At 40.3% G+C, this 19,944-nt stretch overlaps 1 protein-coding gene across 1 annotated transcript; it reads right to left on the bottom strand.

The window, feature by feature from the left end:
- Positions 1 to 10,244: 10,244 nt before the first annotated feature.
- LOC132999112 (protocadherin-20) lies at positions 10,245 to 13,465 on the bottom strand. The gene is given in 2 exon segments (XM_061068900.1): positions 10,245 to 12,866; positions 13,277 to 13,465. Coding segments are annotated over 2 exon segments (2,811 nt in total).
- Positions 13,466 to 19,944: the final 6,479 nt, after the last annotated feature.

Here is a 19,944-nt window from a genome sequence, read left to right as displayed (position 1 = left end):
TTATATGGATTATACCAGACTATTTTGCAACGGGTGGCAAAGGGCAAAGGTGTCTGTGGAGGGCAGATTCATAGAAAACTAATACAAGGAAGCTACTGGATTAAAAAGTACACCTACAAGGGCTAATAACCACATCAAGGGAATAGAAATAGTTCCGGCTACAAATACTAATAAAACCCACCAATGTTGTTATTCTCAAAGTAATACGGCCTCAGTATTTGCATTACATGCTACTAACATCCATCCATTATCTATACCGCTCATCCTCTGAGGGTTCCAGGGGCAGCTGGAGCCCCGCTGAGATGTTGGCTACACCATAGACAAGTCATCTTTCACGCTGTGTGTCTTGAGACAGTAAAAATAAATCTAGTGCCTTGAGAAAACCTGCAACACGCTACATGCAAGCTCCCCACAGAGAGGCCCTGGTCGTCCGGCAGGTTCAAACCCAGCACCACCAGTTACTCTCATTCACTCTTATTCTATCCCTTAACACGAGTGAGTGGCTTTGCTGTAGTAGCACGTCGTCAAATCTAACAAGAGCATCCAAGCGTGAAAACAAAAGAACTAACAGTTGGATTCCTCCAGACCTGTTACATGTATTTATACCTCTCATTAGGATGCTCCTGGCACTATGTGATAGGTGTATTTTGCCAACAAAGAGACACAAGGTGAATTTGAGGGCCATGCCACCAACAAACTCACTTTTTGCCCTGAGCTACCTGTAGAAAAAAATGACCTGATACCTTAAAATTCAAGTATCAACTTGTCTTTGTATTAAGATGATCTGCAGAAGGACTTAATATATTATTTATTTTTATGTAATACTTCTCCAGACAACCTGACAACCACCTCTTGTTGGGGTGTGTGAAGACAGAGGCTCAAGTAACATCAGTTTGTTTTTAAAACACTCTGGGATAGTTTGACATCCGAGGCATGTGACATCGATACCCAGTTCCAGCTGCCTCTTACCAACCAGTTTGTAGTTGTAGAGGACATAAATTAATCATTCGAATTCCTGACAAAAACACTAATGACAGTAAAGTGTGTTTACATGCAAACATGTTTATACTTATTTCTGTGTCACGCCAATGCATTTGTCCCCTCAGTCTCCGTTATCATTGGAAATTATATGTAGAAAACACGCTGGGGTAAAAAAAGAAATAGAGGACACACACACATATATCATTTATCCCATTACATATCTATAAATTAACCCGATAAAGAGCTTTTCCTCCAGGTTTTCTGTTCAAATGATAAACAAAGATGAAACAGACCCTCGTGAACAACACCTTGGGTTCCAGGAGCGAACGCAGACTTGGCTGAACTTGAGCCATATGGCAGACGAGCTTTGGCCCCCTAGCGGGAAAACCTGAGACCCAGCAAGTTGTGTCCCGATCTCTCTTATCTGTCTGCCCACCTGTTCCTATTCGTGTCCCTCTGTCCTTTAATCAACCTCCCTGCTACAATTTACTCGCCTCTTTGTCCGTCCTTCTGTCTCCGACTCTCTTTCCTCCTGTATTTTTTTGCCTGTGGCTGTCAGGTCAGAAACCAGGGGCAGTGCAGAGGGATTCATTTGTTCTCCCCCCCCTTTTTTCCACTGAGTGTTCCAGGCCTCTTCCCTCCACTGAATTCTGTGTCTTAACAACAATTCCTTCATTACCTTTAATGAAATTAGCATAAGGAAGTTAGCAGGAGATTTTAAGCATGTCAAATTAGTCCAGTGGTGCTGCACTCCACAGTGTGTTTTGTGTGTGTGTGTGTGTGTGTGTGTGTGTGTGTGTGTGTGTGTGTGTGCGCAGGCAGACCTCTCCCTCTGCTCATATACCCACTTTCAAGCAGGGCATGCCTTTTCAATTACGATGTACCAGATCAGTGATCAGCATCAATCAGAGGGGGCAAATGAGAGAGATGATGATTCGCTGTTATTTCCTCCTGAAAAACTGTAGCACATCTTCTTCACCAAATTAGGTTAGCTGACTTGGTTCCCCTTGACAGAAGAAACAGCGTCTTGAAATGCATGAGTGGCTGATATTAACAAGGAGCGCTCTTCTGGCACTCCATTAACTCTGCCAGAGAGCCGGGCAGCCAGACCATATAGGGCACATCCCTGTAGATCCCTTTGTACCGCATTCTGCAAGTGGAAGAGGGAGCATTTTACTTATATAACACACACACTCCACACACACACTTTTGTTGTTAATCGAAATGGTCATAGCAAATACTTGTTTACCCTTCAGGAATTTTATGTGTGCATCATGCTGGTGTAAGTTCCACAAAATAAGGAAACAGAGGGTAACTTATAAGAGAAATGTAAAAAAATCTAACTATTGTTAATGTTATTGCATATTGTTATAAGCCTCAATTATTCTATCTTCTGTAAATAGTCCAATTGCTATTATTGTTGTTTTCATACCATATTTCTCTATGTTTCTTATATGTATGAATATATATATCTTGTAGAGACAGGCCTTTCAATTTAGAACAATTTCGAGTGTGATGACAAGAAAGTCCTTTGAATCTTGAATAAAATAAGCAGATTTCAGTCAAACACAGAGAAACCATATCCACAGGAATCGAGGTTGACTGTGGTGATTCACATAGTTACTGACGGCTAATTTTTTAGCCTAATCTGAATACAGGTTGAAAGCATTTATCCTTAAGACTGAGCTCTTTGATACTTTCACAGTGCTTTTATATTCTAACACCTTAAACTGCTTTATTGTGAGGGTTTCGCTAAAAGGACCCAAATGTACTATGCTCTCCGTGAAAAAGTTACATTTGAAACCTGAGAGCAGAGCTCGCACACATGGAAAACAAAGCGGGTAGGGATGATCGAACACAGGTGAAACACATGAGGAACAGGTGCCGGCGATCACAAGAATGGAAAACAGGACAGAGACAGGAAGTAAAGCAAGAGAGACGCAGAAAGAAACATGTTTCAGGATAAAACAGGAAACAAAGAGCCCAAGACTGCAATTATATAACCAAACACAGAAAAACAAGGTTAACGTCCATAATGTAAAAAAGGCTATGCAACAGAAAACAAAAATTTTCACAATACTTCAGATGGTAGACTCATAACATTTATGATAAACAAAGACATGGAGATCTCGTTTTTTACAACATGGGACCGTTAAAACGATCAGCGAGTCCAGGATATCTCAAATTAAACAATTTACTCTATACTGTAAGAAATACGGGACAAGTTCCAACTCAGGGGAAACATATATGCTTAAATTTAGTCGAAATAAGTTCAATCAAAGGGTTTACTTCAACATATGTTCTGTCATACAAGGACACTTGCAGATGTTTAAGCCAAATGTTTTAAACTAAACTAAACCTAATACAGAGAAGCTTTGCCAAACCCAAAAATAGTGTTGAAGACTGTGTTACAGTTCACCTGAGGAATGAGACCATTGTACATGTCACTTGATCCAAAGTGGTTCATGCAAACCCTCTGAATTTCAGTTCATCAATCTATTTATAAAGACAACACATATTAATCAACGATTCTATAAACGTGTGCCGGTGTTAACACTGATGAGGTGTTTATTTGATTGTGTTAGGGTTTGAGACCTGAGGAGACGGAGGGACGTGTTAGTTCAAGTGATGACAACAGGATTTCAAACGCACATATTTGCATACGAGGCAACTCACCTGTAGCACACACCAACAGTGTATCTGTAGCTTCACATCGTGCTGTCGGCTCCAACTGCTGTTCAGAATCCTCTTTGTGTTCATTTTGTGTCACACTGGTTGAAAGTGCCTTGAGTTTGTCACAATGTAAAATTCAGCCCAAACAGTTTTTTTGTGGAAAGACTCCAGTGTTGTTCAACACTACACACAAAGGTCTAATTACCACTGTCGAGTGTAAACTGCAAATTGTTCTGAAACCGAAGGAAGAGCAGCATTCCATGTTTTCAGAATGTGAAAAAAGATTCCAGAGAGTTTAAATCAAAGAAACACATTTTTGTTCAGTGTAAACACAACACTAGTAACACTGCAGGCTTAAAGATATTAAAGAAAACAAAGGGATAAGAACTGTGGTGACTATTATGCTGGTTATTAATTGTCTTCATGAAAGGGCCTAAATCAAATTTTTGGTTCATTTCCCAAAAGATAATTATGTTTGAAAGCCGAGCATTTTGGTATTTTGCCAGTAAAATGAAATAAAATAAAAATAAATTGTCATAGAAATGAACATTTGATATATTGAATTAAAATGTTAATAACCTGATAAAGAATGAGCTCTGAGTTCTTTCTATCTTTCAATATACTTTAAACTACTATAATTTAACTTAATACAGGACGACTGTTCTTTTTTATAGAATAATTATTATTTTTTAATGAAAAACAATAAGTTGTACAGAGCTTTTTTGAGTGGGTTCATGCTTCCTGTCACTGTTGACCAGGAAATTGCTGTATACTGTAGTGAGGCATGGTTTCTCCATTCAGTCTAGTACAATATTACAGTCCAGGTATATGATACACACATGAAAACCTGTGTTGTTGTATGTATTATGCATTACATCCTTGAATTGTACAATATTCACTAATAGGAAAATCTTTAGAAGTTCCAAATATATATTTACATTTTTTTATTTTTTTTATTGAACTTAATGTTGTTTTTTCTTTAGCATTTATCTTTCTGGGAACAGGACCAACATTGTCCAAGTGAATGAGGGATAACTTCATTGGCAGGGACGGCTGGAATTAAGTCGTTCGCAGTTGTGGGAAAAATAAGTTGCTGAGGAACACACCGCCGCGGCTAATTCCCTGGAAGCCCCCCCGTGTATTTTGCTGGGATGAAACTGGACGAAGCCGAGAGACAAACAGGGACGATTTAATAAAGGAAATTAGTAACATAATCCATGGTGGGATCAAAAGAGTGCGATTGGATTATATTTTGTTGCATCACAGCAAATGAAAGATGCTTCAGATGAAAGGCAGTGGTCCTCAGCAGGGGGATGTATGAAGATGCATTATTGAAAATGTTGGGCAAAATGTGTGTGTGTGTGTGTGTGTGTGTGTGTGTGTGTAGGGTAGTGGGGGGTGTCGTATTTGATGTCATAACTTGGGAAATGTAGCCTCTCCTATTCATCAGATGTGTGTAATCCAACCTGGGCCTCTCATTGTGTCTTTATTTATTTGATTTCAAGGCCGGGACCCGACAATAAAGCCAATCTGGAAACGGGATCAGGCTGTGGCTGATGGTAATTACTTGCTGTCTACACCATTAAGAATTTAATGTAATTTCAGAAAGACTTTCCCACATTCCTAGAGGGAGGGAGGGAGGGAGGGAGGGAGGGAGAGAGAGAGAGAGAGAGAGAGAGAGAGAGAGAGAGAGAGAGAGAGAGAGAGAGAGAGAGAGAGAGAGAGAGAGAGAGAGAGAGAGAGAGAGAGAGAGAGAGAGAGAGAGGTCATAGGGCCAGTGTTTGGGTTGAGTCTGAAGGAATAATTATTAATATGTACGTTCAACATCTTAGACAATGAAAACATAGTAAAATAAATGCTTCAGTGTCGGGATGTCAATATGGCAATATCAATGTGCAGCAATAGTAATATAACAAAAATCGGACATATATATATAATATATAATATAATGCTTATACATTGTGCAAACACAGACTGTATATGAAGATGGACGGCAAGACTGCTCCCCGAAAGTGAAACACCCCTGGTGGCTGGCTGCAGTATGGGTCATAAATCCCACCTCCTCCATGTTTGCAGATGAGAAAAAATACACAAAGTTGCTTTCTGCCATTTTATTTAAGATCTTATCACACTGATGTTCATGTGTTTGCATTTCCAGTTGGTTTGGATTGAATAAGTTATTGGATAGAAAAATGTTTGTCTTTCTTTAAAACCACAACCTTCACTCAGGAGCAGTTTGACTTTAAACTAGAGAGACAATACTGTGACATTGGATGTGAGGATTGTCAATGTTGACTGATATGAACATTTGTATCTTTTCCAGCCATATTGCTCCTCCATGCACGACGTCTTACCATCCTAACACCTCCTCTGCTTAGGAATTATGTCTTTTTAATAACCTCCATGTTGTAATTCAGTGTGTAAGACTAATCCCTGGGGTCACAAAGAGTTGTAGAGCCTGACTTAAGCCAATTCACTCCTCCACTGTCTATTCTGCCCTCGTCTGAAGATGCCGGACTGGCTGTCGGCGGGATTACTGCAACAGGAGGTGATCAGTCATGGAGAAAAGCTGCAGAGTGTCTCAGTCTGTGTGACCCTGGCTCTTCCCAGCTGTTTCCAGCTCCTGTGAGTAAAACTTTGAGCAGGATTCTTGTAATGAGACAGAGACATAGCTAAATGACACTCCGGAAGGTTAAAAGCAATTAAGGTTTGAGGGTGAAGGGTCCTGTGGAGGATAATGTTGGACAGAAGGATGTGTCGATCAAATCGCTGCTCGATTCAGTACAGTACCGGAGTTACTGCCTGGGCTGCTGACACATGCTGCAGATTTGATTTCAATCAGTCACTACAGATACAAACAAACTGTTTTATATGTTGGTTCATCCACTCCACTGTGTTACAAAACTTCAACGTATTCCTAAAGCAACTTTGACACTCAATTAACTTCTCATCTAGCACCGTCATACAGTCTACACCAAGTGTTACAAATTGGATAATTTCATTAATGGTTCCCACATGTATAAAGACTTTGGTGATCTCAGGTGACACAACTCAAAAACATAACTACATTAAAAACAAATGGAACTCGTGTAGAAACGTGTTGCATTCAGTTCATACTATAATAGCTTTAGTGATACCCTTGTTTTCCTCTTTAATGCCATCAACTATTGAGAGCTACTATTCTGCCAAAAGAGGTTTGAGGTTTACGACTAGAACATCTTAATGTGTGTATATTATGTGCCTGGGATATTTGCGGTGGTTAAACTTAAACTTTACTACTGTAGTGACACTGGAATGATATTAATGGTATGATGTGGTGTTTTTTAAAATGATGGTTTGGTTCGATGTAGGGCCCCCCAGGTCTATTTTATCTGGGGGTCCCCAAACTCCATTGAAACGGCACTGGTGTGAGTAAGCTAATCTGATGTTGATTTTTCACCATATAGTTTCTTATTAGTTGTTGATCACACCACTTCAGAACACAGAAGATGTTCCTGTTATTTTGTCCACTGTATGTGTATCGAAACACATTAAGAATTCATGAGACTTTATTCAAAACTATTTTTAACCACCAAATAAGTTTGTAACTAACAATTTAAACAGGGGTCCAAAAGAATGAATAAAGCAGAAACAGCATACTTTTTCATTGTGGAATTTAGGATTATTATGCCTTGTTAATGTGAAAGTATCTGAACCTTGTGCAAAGCCAATGTTTGTTAACGCACACAGGAGTGTACTCTGTCATTATAACATCTGGGTTCGAGCTATAATAGGCCGAAAGGGATTGTATGACGTGTTTCGTATTTCAACATCCTGACTGAAAATGAGATGTTGAGAGTCCGGAAATGTGTGAAAAAGTTGACACAGTGAAATAAAAACCTCCATGGTTATTACTGCAATTAATCATGTGCTGTAACTGTTTGCTCAGTGTAAAACACAAATGAAAAATTGTGCAGAAATCATCTTAAATTCTGTGTCACTTGGCTGCAAACAGCTGTTGCCTTGGTGACTGATCTATTTACTGGAGGCAGATATGGAACACAACACCCAGAGCTCTGAATGATAGTCCGTACGATTTCAAAATCCTGAAGTCAGGGACGTCTCAAATGCTGATTATGAAATATATATTTAAACGTGTTAAAAACAGATGAAATCATCAATTTAGTCAATCTTTGTCATTATCAATAACCTTATCTTGATGATTATTTTTTAAACACAGAGATACAAGTTTTGTGCATGCAGCTCCACAAAGAGGCAGCGCAGACATGTGGAACATCTTAATGCTCAGTGTGCTTCTTAGTAAAGGCATGCCCCCCCCCATCCTCTCTGTCTCTCTGTCTCTCTTTCTCATGCACACACACACACACACACACTGGAGCAATGCACCCTTCTTACACTGTTTGTTCTTTGGATCTCAGACTGAGTGATGTCCCACTAAGTGGCCCCTTTGAACCTGTCCATGACGTTAAGGAAATTCTAACTTCCCCATGACATAAAGCAGACATGACTTGGGGCGGGGGGTTGAGTTACCTAAAAATAGTCACTGTGCACATACACAAGAATAATTATTATCTTTCAGCCTATTTTTGTGTAATGCACAGTTTGGCCAGAGGTGATTACCGCAGGATTACACTGAGCTGCTTGGAGCTGCTGATGTTTCTCTGCGCTTGCATGACGCGGCTTCAGTGCTGATTATAACATGAGATGCTGCTAAGTGTGAATAGAGTCTCAGCGCTGGAATGTTTGCACGCTTCCTGTTCTGTAACAGCCAAACCCGAACAGGTTTCGAAGGATATATAATACACGTGAGTTCCTGACTTGGGAGTGTTGCTGGTTCACAGGAATACACAGAGTCCTGAAGCCTTTCTGTCCACACAGCTTTCGTAGCAGGCATGCAAACAGGCACAGGGTTAAAACAACAGGCGCTGTGTGAAGCAAAGGCCAGAGCAGGTTCATGTGGTAGAAGAAAAAACAACATCAAAACCCCCTTCACACTTTCTTGGTACAGAATTTTCGGATATTTCAGAAACCTGTGATTACACTTGGAGAACAGCGTTTGTGAGCGGCACTCCAAAAGGCTGAGAAATGCTGTCTGTTAGGACTAAATTGATTTGAACCTGAAATGTTCCAGACATGAGTGGTTGTCAGCACAGCGTGACTCCGGGTGTGAGCTCAACAGCTCGCTCTGTCTGAGCAGGTGATGACAGCAATGCAGCTTCTCAGGCTTTTGATCTTTGACTGTTTCGTCTTCATCTTCGGTGCAATCATTAATTTGTACACCAGATTTAATCATGTCTGAAGAGGATGCTCACTTTGATCAGTTTTTGTACATTATAATTGATTATTCATACACCACTGAAGGAAGTTCTTTGTAAATTGCGCCTTCAAATCTTATTAAATATCAAACTAGCTCTAATACATCTCATTTGAAAACACATCAGAAAATGCAGGTGGTATCAATACAGAAGTAAAAAGCAGTGTGTTATAAAAAAATAAAGCATCTTTAATAGTTCGATTTTCTTTCACAAACAGCATAATTTCACAGACACTTTGAGAACTGCATGGTCATATAAAGGAGGGTGACGGACATGATTTGAAGCAGATGACAAAGATGAAACAGTTCGAATTCCTCAGTGGGATGAAAGGGTGCGAGTGTGCCCCGGTGAGACGGCACTGAAAGGTTTTACACACAGTGCACCGTCAGTGAGCCTCCGCGGGAAGTAGGGCATCTGGTTGCCAACCGTGGCTCTCAGCCATCACACAGACTTTGGACAAGGAAAAGCTTAACTCAAGGTCCACTTACTAGCTTTTTCCCCCCATAGCTTTAAACCTGATCAAATTGTAATGGATTACATATAGTGATTGTGTATATTCTGAAATGTATATAAACCCCAAAATAGCCACGTTACAGATGTGTGATGTGACTGAAAGCTTTAGAAAAACTAGCAAGACAACATTGATTCATTATTATTGATTATTTTTTTGTTTTTTTTTGGTCAAAAGTGAAATATCAGAATGTTTTCAAATAAAGTCAATTTCCATTTGAACTGTATTTAAAAAATAAACACAGGTTCCAGATTTGTCCAGCTTCCAAAAACAATCACTTCTCTGTAACTGTAATAGTAACCATCAAGGGATGAAGCAATGACATATTTGTTGTGCCTTGAACTGTTTTCTCTCTTTGTCACGTGAATGCAAAAGTTTTATATAAAGATGTAAAACATTTTTGTACAGTATTTACATATTGGACCTTAGATTAATGAGTTGCTCTCATGACTATGTAATAAAGCTGTTATTACTTTGACACCAATACTAACTTTAACTTTACTTTGGTTTCCTGACACACAAGTGTCTGCGTTCATAGACGTGATCAGAAGCAGAAGACAGAGCACAGCATTGGTGTGTGCCATCGTTTTCATCACAGAAACTCATGGCATTCAATTTAAATAACAATGTTTTGCAGTAATAGAATGCATATGACAGAAGCAAAAAGAGCAACTTGGTATGAGAACTACATTTCTCACAGTGAGTTTTGTAAACATTTTTGTAAACAGCAGTGGTACTTTTTGGGATTCGTGGACAGCTGAGTATTAGATGTTAGAGATTTGCCTGATCTTTCTGTTCCCAACCTGCATGCAGTCGTTCTTCATTTTTAAAGGTATTTCCACTTCTGATCTTTTCTTTCTCTGCTTTTTAAACCTCTTGCAACATATGTAAGCTGTCAGGGAAACGACGGAGAAGAGTAGCCCCAGGCAGGACACTGAAAGAACAATGAGGACAGGCTGACAGGGGAACCGCTCGTACCGCTCAGGCCCCTCTGTCATCTGGCCAATGTACCAAGGCCTCTCCTCTATCTCTATGTCAGCCTCTCTGGTCAGCAGACTCTGGATGTAACTCTCATTGCTCACTGTTTCATTGACAAAGAAGTTGACCATTACCGTTGAGTAAAGCGGTTCAGGCTGACCATGATCACTGACCTTCACCAGAAGGCTGTAGAGGCCCCGGTTGCTGAGTTCCCTCTTTAATGTGATATTTCCTGTTTCTGGGTCGATGGCGAAGGACCCTGGCTCGCCACCTTTCCTCTTAACGATACTATAGGCGATCACAGCGTTCATGCCTGTATCCTTATCCACAGCATACACCTCTGTGATCGATGTTCCCGGTAACGTATTCGGGAGCACTAACATGTAGGACTGATTGGACTGAGGAAAGAGGACAATGGGTGGGTTGTCATTTACATCCAACAACAAAACGGTCACCATGGTGACACAGGAAAGTGCGGGTTCTCCACCATCAGTGGCCTCAATCCACAATGTGTATGTCCCTTGTTGCTCACGGTCCATTGATGTCTTGGCCCTCAGGGCTCCGCGCCCTGTGTCTATCATGAAGATGTCACTGCCGTTCAGGATGGAAAGGGCCACCCAGCCATTTTCTCCTGCATCAGCATCTGTCACAGAGAGAACTCCGATCTCACCGTAACCTGGGAAGTTCTCAGGAACAAAGAAAGTAAAGTCCTTGTTGATGAAGCGCGGACTGTTGTCGTTACGATCCTGCACCGTCACCACCACAGTTGCAATGGACTCCCTCCTGGGCGTCCCCTGATCCACTGCTCTCACGATGAACCGGTATTTTTCTTTCTCCTCCCGGTCCAGCGATGTGGTCACAATCAGGACACCTGTCACTTGATCGATAGCAAAGATCCCAGGGGTGTCACCTCCAAGGAGGTAGATGACCTCCCCTCGGTTGTCGCTGTCCTGGTCCGAGGCTTGGAGTTGTGTTAGAAATGTGTTTGGTGCGTTGTTTTCCTCCACAGATATTTCCACCAAAGACTCCTGGAACACTGGTGCGTTATCGTTCTCATCTAAAACCTGCACCTTGAGGAAGGTCTTGATGACAAGCCCTCCAGTATTCTTAGCAACCACAATCAGTTCGTACTCCTGTATCTTTTCATAGTCCAGTGGCTCTGTAGTCTCCAGCAGGTATTCGTTTTTGAACTGCTGATAGGGGCCCAGCCTGAAGGGACCAGTCCCTTCCAGAAGACAGTCCACCCTTTGGTTCATATCAATGTTTTTAACAGTAAAAAAAGCAATTGGAGAAAACACTGGCTCAGACTCCTTTATTGTCACCACTCCATCCTTTTCTGGTGCGATGTACCGGGGTATGACAGCAGGGGGTCCGGTCACAACTTTGATGATGTGGACAGTCACAAAGGCAACAGCAGGGATACAGCCAGCTCCATTAGCCAGAACCGTGAGTTTGTAAAAGGTGGATGTGACAGTGTCTATTTTCCCTGCAAGCTTGATCAACCCTGTGATTCTGTCCAAATGGAACAAGCTCCTGGTGTCCCTTGGCACACGTTCGCTGTAAGCGTAGCTGATCTGAGCATTAGCACCAAGGTCAGGGTCAAAAGCGTGCAAACGTGCCAAATGGGCCCCTTTGCTGGTGTTCCCATGCAGAGTGACATTAATATGCGACTCTGTGAATTGGGGGCAGTTATCGTTCACATCTGTGATGACAATCTTTAAAGTAGCAGCGCCGAGAAGAGGAGGGGTCCCGCCATCCTCTGCGATAATATCCGTAATGTATTCAGCCTGTGTCTCTCTGTCCAAGGCTTCTGTCACAATGAGGAAAGGTGTCAGCTCCCCCCCCTCGTTCTCCTCAACGTCCAGTGTGAACACGCCAAAGTCGTTAACCAGCCAGTAGGTCTGCACTCCGTGAGCGCCCAGGTCCGGGTCCACCGCAGACTGCTCCACTGCATAACGAGCGTTAATCGGTGTGTTTTCGGGGACAGACAAGTAGATCTCATCCGTGGGGAACTTTGGCCTGTTGTCGTTCACATCCTCGATGACGATCTTGACTTTGATTAGCTGAAAGTGCTCCTGAGGCAACACGAACACATCCAGCGACAGGACACATCCCCGTCCCTCGGAGTTATCAGGACAGAGGGTCTCCCTGTCGATCTCTGTGGCAGATGTGTAAAGCTCTCCGGTGGTATTATTTAGATTCACATACTGTTCACTGACCTTCTTCTGTGGGAGATTGAATAAAAAGGGGGGCTCAACGGAAAAATCCAAATTTAAGTCTACTCCGATGGTCCCTATGAAGGTCCCTCTGGGTAATCCCTCCTTTATCTTATAGATGAGCTCTTTCGCTTGGCTGAAATGTGCAAAACAGGAGAGAGGGCTGGTGTAAAGCAAGAGGATGCACAATCCCTGTAATACAAGACAGTTAAAGATAACACAGTTTAATGAGAGGGTTGCAGAATGAGGTCTGCTAAATGAGGCAGCACTAATGTTTTATTATTCAGTGTGAACATTATTTTCTAGTTATAATAGAAGATGCAGAGCTCGGGCGGACACTGGCGACCGCGGTGTGAATTGTAATCATGACACTTAGTGTAGCTCGCCTTATAATAATCATTCAGCCAGACATGAAGTTCAATTTGTTATGAACCGTAAGTTACTTTTACACAAGTTTAAATCATTGGAATAGACATGAGAGTAGAAACAGTATAGTACAGAGAGGGCCTGGTTGGGTCTCCTCATTCCTTGTATTCACAGCATCATAAAAGCTTCTTGTTAAAGTAAAGTTTGTGTGTAAATTGTATTATCATGAGACTTACCCATAGTCCTCCTCTTTTTCTAAGACCGTGGTGTCGGCTGTCGATCATGTTTCTGTCCCGGTCCGGCACTTCCCACTTACAGCAGTAAAAGAGGCAGTTTGAGTAACCCAGGCATTTTGAGTGCTGAGCAGTGCGGACCTCTGCTGAGCTCTAAGCCTTATTGCTATCTGACTTGAACAAGTCATTCATCTCAGTGCTGGCTCAGGACACTCCCACCACATGCAAATCAGCTTCTGGTCCTAGCCAATGAGAGGCCAGGGGGCAATAGGATGTTTACTTGATTTCGCAGATTTAATTTTGAGCACGCACCCTGGCAGAGCACATTGACACACACACACACCCACACACAAACACATACACACGCAAACTCACACCTGGAGTATTTATACACACCCTTGTTGTCTTTAGCAGCAGCATACCTTGGATTCCAGTGGTCAAATGAAAGCAGCTGATCATAAACTGAGCTCATAATGACACAAGAGACTAAACAAGATGTAAAATATTCACAGCCACAGAGATTACTTTAATCCAGCCTTAGTTAAAAAACCCTAGTGAAAAAAAAAACCTCACCCAGGATGAATTAAAGCACACGTGTAATGACGCACTGACAGACATAATGTTTTTCACAACCCCTGAACTTTGACTTTTGACACCCAACAGATAGGTAGGTAAATAGATAAGCTTTCTCTACTGTAAATGCATGAAATCTGAATGAAAATATCCGACAGAGAGGTGATCTCGTCATCATAAGTGTAGCAATGGTCTGATTCTGGATTGAGCCTTTAACTAAATCAACCTCATAATCCCCATGTGTTCTAAATGCCGGGGCCAGCTGTTTTGCCGGGATTGGAAACAGACTGAGAGACTCAGAGAAATTGAGTGATTGAAGTTCTCTGGAAAAAAAAGAGAAGAAGAGGAGTGGATTGAGACGGTTAAACAGTTTCATTTTGTCAGGTCTTTGGTGTCACGCCTCATCACGAGGGTCCAGCGGACGGCCAATACAGAGAACTCAATAATACACTTCATTGCTTTCCTATTTGGGGGGAGGAGGGAAACTGGCACAGTTCCAAGTAGTTTTATGAGGCACTTTGAGGGATATAAAATATATTTATGTGATATAAATATACTGTATATTAATATGGATTATACTGTATATCCCACACCTGGATATTTTCAAAGGCAAATGCAAGACCTGCCTATGTCTGTTTATTTATTTATCTTTTCGTTTTAATGACATACCATCTCATTTATTCAGTCAAAAATTGTGTCACTAATTTACTTTTTCTGACTTTTTTCTGGTTTTACTCATTCCTCTGTTAGAAATGTATTTTGTCTTTATCCTTTTAATATCTCTTTTAGCATTTTATTATTGTATCTTGATAATTTGAACCCTCTTTTCTTCATTTCAAAATTATAAGACTTGCGCTAGCGCTTTCTCGGTTCCAATATCATCTTGCTATGTGCGTGGATGGGGTTGGGTGGAGGGGTGTACAGGTATTTTAAAACATTTCAAATTTGTTCTGCTTTTATCCTCTTTTATTCACTTGTGATTCTCTTTTTGTTAGACTGTTATTACATTATTAATACATTACATTCAGTACCATTATTCCAGTGTTTTTCAGTCCATGCACTACATTATATTTCTGTATGCAGAGTAAGCTGAGAAGCTTTCGAGTGTGGGAAAAGCAGCAGATCAGTGAAATGAGTCATTAGAGAGCTGCTCGAGGTGCAAAGGGTCTGAGGTGCTCAGCTGTGAATCATCACTAGGACACAGCATAAACATGAACATTAGTGTTTAGCTTGGTAAAAACCATTCATCCATATGTGAGATCATGGGATCATGTAGTGTAAATAATAACATGTTTATCTGTTAAGTTTCATCCAGGTCATGGTATCTTCAGGGGTTGTACATGTGTGCATACACAACGGAGCACAAGAAACACAAGCTAGTCCAGTTTCCTGTGTAAACATGTACAATCCCTGAAGATAACTAATGACAAGAATATCTGAGTCAGATAAGGTCAAAAGGGTTGTGAATCAGGAGAGCTTGTTTGAATACAAAATATTAGAAAATAGAGCATAAGAATATTTTGGGATATTGTTTGCAATGTGTGCATCCCACAGTAATTGTATTGTTCAATAAAAAAAGATTGTGGCGTTTGAATAACTAGAAAAATGTATTCCCTGCTGATAAAATTCAAGTTAGCGATGTCAAGACACAGTAACTTGACGAGTTGCAGAGTTGCTGACATCATAACCTACAAACCAATTAGCATAATTTTACAATCAGCTCTAAATAGCAGCTTCTGATGTTAACGTATGTTACACTTGTCACTGCTGTTATGCTTACGTGAGTAGTTTTAAATGATTAATTTGCCCAATCCTTTCTCTTTCTCATCATTATCATACAAATATTAGTTCAAGGGTTCAAGGTGTTCTTGAAATGCTCTGATCGAATTAACCCAACACAATTTTTTCACAGTGTCCATATTTTTTCCACAACCCATCAAATTCAGATCACGTGAACACATTGGAACGAGGACTTCACAACTTGGGAAAGGGGATTTCTCAAAGAGAATAAATACATTTGGTTGTAGTCATCTGGGACCATAAGGTTAAAATGTGTTCAAGTTTCTTTGATGTTTGTTCAAAGCAGCAACACATGTGACAAAAGATTAGAGATAAATCTTTGAATCCTTTCAGAAACTCTTGCATGGGCCAGAATTATGGTGCATGCTCGAAACCTTGCGTTAGACAACATAGCATAAGCAGGTCAGCAGATACAGGCCCAGCATTGGCTTTAAATTACTTACCTTGAAGAGGTGCATTACAAGGAGCTGCAACACAAAGGCCTGTGTTGTTGTGTGTCAGTTAACCTGATACCATGACCTCTGCGCCTGGTGGCTGTCATTTCACTCGTCTCAGTGTCATAACATCAGGCTGGAAAACTGGGAACATTTCACAAAAGTAATGTTCTCCGACCTGAAATCATTTAAAGATACAAAGTGATTACGTTTAAAATGTAATTATTGCTTTATATCATATATCTTGCCGGCACAGGAAAGAGTTTCATATGACTGCAAGGCCCTGGTTTCCAACTCCCTCATTTATCTTGAAAAAATGCAATAAAATATCCAGAAAGAATGTGTCATTAAATACATTTTGTAAAATACGGTTACCAGAAAAAGAACCTATACCTCAAAGGTCGAATAAGGCGAGAAGCAGCAATACTTTTGTCTTAATTACACAGTTTGCTGCCTGGTCTGTGTAAAATGATGCTGCGGGGCATAATCTCTGGCCAGATTTCCAACCAGATGTCCTGTTAACCCCGGTCTTTTAATCAAAGTGCTGCTAAGCTATCTTGATAGCTGCGAGACCAGGGAAGTTAAGTAAGACGGATATGACCACACAGAAATATCGTGTCACGAGAGACGACAGCTTCGAAACCTCAGTTTGAGATCAGTGTGGAGTCGTCATTCAAAAGGATATATTCAATATGTGGGTAGCGTTAGTAATTAGATGATTTTCCTTTTTCAAAATTGAACAACACATGATTAATATGCCATGGGCAGCTGTCAGAGATACCATCTAGAATGGATCAGAACAAAATATACTCTTTATTTAATTATAATTATATTAAAAATAATCTGATAAACCTCTTATATTGCAAGACCCTTAACTTTTTATGTTTTTATTTTTCATAACTGATTGCGATTGATTCTTGTATATTCTTATGTCATGTTATGTTATGTTATATTAGGTTACGTTATGTGAAGTCATGTTATGTGAAACTTTCTAATTCCCTGCTGCTCGTCTTGACCATGTGGGACTCCCTGGCAGAAGTAATATGTCTATCTCTCGCTTCCTGATTAATTAAAGGTTAAATGAAAATTACTTGTACTGATATACTGTAATGATACACGTATTAAAACAACATTAAAAATGAAGAATGACATGAGATACTCATTAATCAATAAAGTTTCCTTTAGGGCAATAACATACTGGATGATGAGTCTCATTGTACTGACCTGCCCTCGTCACTGCCCCCGTGGACCCATCAGAGTTAATTGTACGAATGCTTCAGAACATCAGGGAGCTGAACTATTACTGAAATCACTGATGTGTGATCTATTGTGTGTGACTCTCACACATTACAAATGAACTAATGAAGCCAGGAGATGCAGTTAGTGGCCGAGCCAGCTGGACTCACTGGTACTGGAGTTTTTATTACAGGTCCAGAAATGTGAATCACAAAATTAAAGGTCTGTAAAATCCCGGCTCATCAGTACACTGCAAATACTTTTTAACATCTAATTAATCAAACCAGCATTTCCAGTGTTTCGAAAGGAAAACCACTGTGAATTGCCGAAAGATTCCAGTTCACTTTAAAACACAAAGCACCATTCAGTCTATTCAACAGGGCAGAAATCCATTCTGCTTTCCTTTTTTAATACTTGGACGTACAGTATAATGGGCGTCATTAGCATATGATTAGAATATTCTCTCTAGACAAGTGCCAGTGTTGACCTTTAGCACCAAGATGGGCCCAGACAAAGGGAAAGAAGACAATACACATCCTGTATCTGTATTTCTGCCATGGAACAACCGTTTCCACCTCGATGCACTCTCGTGTGCATCAGCAGCACTGCAGCCCCCCCGGAGGAGAGAAGATTAGTTTAGCTTTTTTCGCAAAAAGGGATGAAACATAGAAAACACTGCGGTTTTCTACATGTCTCTACATACGTAATGAATTCTGTACAAAGTAAGAACTGATTTCCATTAAATGTCCAAAATCAGCCATGCCTGTTCTAACTCTGTCACTGCCACCTACTGGTTAAATCAGAAAACAAGACAAACTACACATGTGCAGTTCAGTGCAGTATCATTGTCTTCAAAATCCATACAGCTTTCTTTACTGTCTCTACTTGGGCCCAAAACATCCACACTCCTATTTCCACTGGCTTTTGTTGACCAGCACAATTGTATTTGTACAAATGTGAGAGTTGAGTCCTTATTCCTGATTATTTCTGCATTTCTCCTGCAGAGACCTGATTTTCTCATTGACAGAAGGATAGAGAGGAAATTTGTTTTTAACAATGTGTCCTTGGCTCGACATCATGGAACCACTTTTGGTGTTAAAATGGAGCATATTATTATACTACACGATTTCCTATTAACCCAAATAGGGCTGTAGAGCTGAAATAAATAAAACACTTGAGTGTTCTCCTCTTCACCTCACATGTCCCCTGCTGCTCCTCTCCCCTGCTGTCCCCCCCCACCCCCTCCCCATCAGTTTTCTCTCTTTCTGCTCTTGTCAGCTGCTAAAGATGCATCCTGGCACAAATGTGAGAAAGCTCATCTGGAGGGGCGAGACAGGAACGGGGAGCGAGTGTACAATAACGTGAAAACCTTGTGAGCTTGTTCTTGACGGACAGAGGGAGAGAGAGGAATGGTTAGGACAGTCCGAGTGTGTTGAGCCTCGGCGTTGTGTGTTTGTGCCTCTGCAGGTGGAGACTGGATGTATCACTGAGAACAGGTGCTGTGGTAGAATGTATGTCCCCCCCCCCCCACACACAGCTGCAGCCAAGGAGATTACTAGCCGGGCTTCCAAGTAATGAAGTTTCTATCGATTGGCCCACCACAGGCTCTTGTTTCTGCCTGCTAACACTGCAACTACTTCAAAGCCTCAATTTGAGCTTTTTGAGTACATCAATTAAGGAATAAGATAGAGTTTCCAAGAGGGTACAAGCCACCGATAGAAAACAATCATATAGCAACTTCTTATACTTACATAACATAAGTCCTGGAATTACTTTTTAGGTAACAGATTTGTTTGTGTTGTTTTGTTCCTCTGGTTTTTCTGTTACTGTGAAGAAACGTGACAACACCTCCGTAAATACACAACACAGACACAATTTGTGATGTGGAATCCACAGTGTTTGGCTGCTGACATAATTAGATAGATAGATAGATAGATACTTTATTCATCCCGAAGGGAAATTAAGTCGTCATAGCAGCCGGTATATTTGAATACAATAAAATACAATACAATAGAATAAAAATAAAAATAAAACATATTGAGGTAGAAAGAATAAAAACAGAAACACAAGATAAATAGGTAGATAAGGTGCAGTGGCAAGATGATGGTAATAGTACTGATACTATTGGTATCATATGGTATTGTTACATATTGCATGTTATGTTATTGTTACACAGTATATAAAAATAGTACAGTATATATAGTATATAATATAACATAATATATATTTATATATGATAGTAATTATACCAATATAATAGCAGTATATAGTAATAATGGCAGCAACAGTATATATAATTATAATAGTATATATAATAATAATAATAATAATAATAATAACAAGTACACATGTATAAATATGTGTATATAGACTTATTTATACAAAGAATATACAGAGAAAATGATATAATATGATTATTATTTACACCTCTTGCAGCAGTGTGAGCCAAAGTGACACTATCATAATGTCATTTAAACTGCAGTATTCAAGTATATTGACGACTTTCATAAAAATAAAAAATAAAAAAAAAAAAAAAAAAAAAAAACCTGGGAAGTGTTGTTTTGCCAACAGAAGAAAACAATTGGCGGAAGTTTCCCTCCCATCACAACGGTGCCTCGGATGAAAACT

The sequence above is a fragment of the Limanda limanda genome, chromosome 3 (assembly GCF_963576545.1).
Source record: "Limanda limanda chromosome 3, fLimLim1.1, whole genome shotgun sequence".
NCBI classification, from domain to species: Eukaryota; Metazoa; Chordata; class Actinopteri; order Pleuronectiformes; family Pleuronectidae; genus Limanda; species Limanda limanda.
Note: the sequence above shows the minus strand (reverse complement) of the source record. Positions and strands in the feature narration are given on the sequence as shown.